The 1776-nt window shown below is 39.9% G+C and overlaps 1 protein-coding gene across 2 annotated transcripts in view; it reads right to left on the minus strand.

Moving 5' to 3' along the window:
* LOC107753125 (nuclear receptor corepressor 2-like) overlaps positions 1–1776 on the minus strand; it is a 151900-nt gene that overhangs the window by 21984 nt on the left and 128140 nt on the right. For both annotated transcript variants that reach the window (XM_016569249.1, XM_016569248.1), the window contains one exon: positions 1030–1270. In XM_016569249.1, the coding sequence (XP_016424735.1) occupies positions 1030–1270 (241 nt within the window). The remainder of the gene's footprint in view (positions 1–1029; positions 1271–1776) is intronic.

Genomic DNA, 1776 nt, shown 5'->3' on the forward strand with positions numbered 1-1776 from the left:
CAAAAATGGTAATATAATAAAGTCCTTTCACGTCACCATTTCGCTAGCCTAAACTTCACATAATAGGCCTGTAGATGGCACTTGGGCTTAATTAACTATGATAGTTTCATGAAATAGCAACCGCTGTATCATACATAAATATAAGTGAATTGAATACTGATTACCATTATTGCAACTTTTGGCACTGCACGGTTTTGTGCAGTGCTTTTGTAGTCATTTAGCATCCATTTTCTCAGCGATGAAATTTGATTTATAAAATGAGACAAACCGCACGCACAGATCGCTCCACAAATAAGCTTGTCTGCCACATGTAATTTTCAACTGATTTATAAATAAGAATGTAAAATGACCGCTCCACTTCACATTATTGTCCAATGAAATTTGAACTTGTGCCAGATCATGATTGGTTGGTGTATTATACATGACAAACAGGCATTGATGAATTATGTAATATTCTAAAATATATAATACATGGATTTTTAATTAAATCGACACACTAGCTTTGATTATTCACTCACTGAAAGAACCATATATGGCTTGAGAGTCTAGGTTTCCGAACAGACTGTGGAATATCAGTCAGTCAAGCAAAATGCACACAACCCATAGCAACACCTCAGATTGACAGATATGTAAAAATAAACAGGAATTTTCCGACTTTTGAGCAATTAGTTACGGTTTTGTACACATTGTCAGGTTAATTATAATTCAAATGCATTTTGTTTTATTGACCACAATATCATTGCTATTTGTCTGAGAGGGGCACTTTTGAATAATTTTGAAAAAGGGCAGGGGCTTGAGCCCCCAAAGCCCCCCCTTCTGCACGTGCCTGGTCCTTTTTTACTATATTTACAACCCACACTACCACTCACTCCACATGTGCACAGACACACACATCAGAACTTGCTTAATTGGTGTAGTAGACACAACCGAGGAAAATGATGGTGGTTGAGAAAGCTGGGGAGGAAAACGAACTGAAGGAATAGATGAAAGGATAATGAAAAGAGGGATAAAAAACAGAAAGCATCTTACCTTCTCTCTCTCTGTCAGAGACACCAGGGCTGCGAGTCCTGACCCGTGGGCTACTGGAATCTCCACCCCCTGTGTTATGCTGAGATTTGGTTGGCTGTGATTGTTGCTGTTTGGCCTCCTGGGAAGATTCATGTGCCATGGTAATCTGCTGCTGGTACAGTGCAAGAGCGTGGGGCATAGCCTGCTGCTTCCCCAGCAACCCGGGCCGGTTATCATGTCCTGCTACCGACACCTCTGGCATCTACAAGCACAGACACAAAATGCTCATTACAAAGCATTATACAAGACATATACATGTTACTAAGTGCCATGAAGTTTCATTTAATGAAAAACAGAATTCAAATTAAATTTAGTCATAAACAGAGTCATCTGATGTTCAAAAACCACCATGTTTGCAACATCACAACTATAATGTAGGGGTGTGTGATATTGAAAAAAAATTATATATACCCTTAGCCTTAATGACAGCATATAGTCTCCTGGGCATGCTGTCAACCAGGTTCATGCAAACCTGAACTTCAATTTTTTCCCAGACTTGGTCTGAATAATTTTTGGTCCCAAATTTGTATCAATTTCACTGGTAGTCCACTGTATGTAACTTGTGCATTGTTTTACTTACATCTTTTTGACACATCCGACCGAACTACAAACTTTCCAGTGATGTCTGTGAGAAAGGGATATTCACTCGACAAGCTCGCGCATCTGCGCCGCCGCGCGCTCAATCCACTCAGCGTGCTTTGCTTACCA

Source organism: Sinocyclocheilus rhinocerous, unplaced genomic scaffold (assembly GCF_001515625.1).
Source record: "Sinocyclocheilus rhinocerous isolate Xijiao unplaced genomic scaffold, SAMN03320098_v1.1 scaffold20, whole genome shotgun sequence".
Classification (NCBI taxonomy): Eukaryota; Metazoa; Chordata; class Actinopteri; order Cypriniformes; family Cyprinidae; genus Sinocyclocheilus; species Sinocyclocheilus rhinocerous.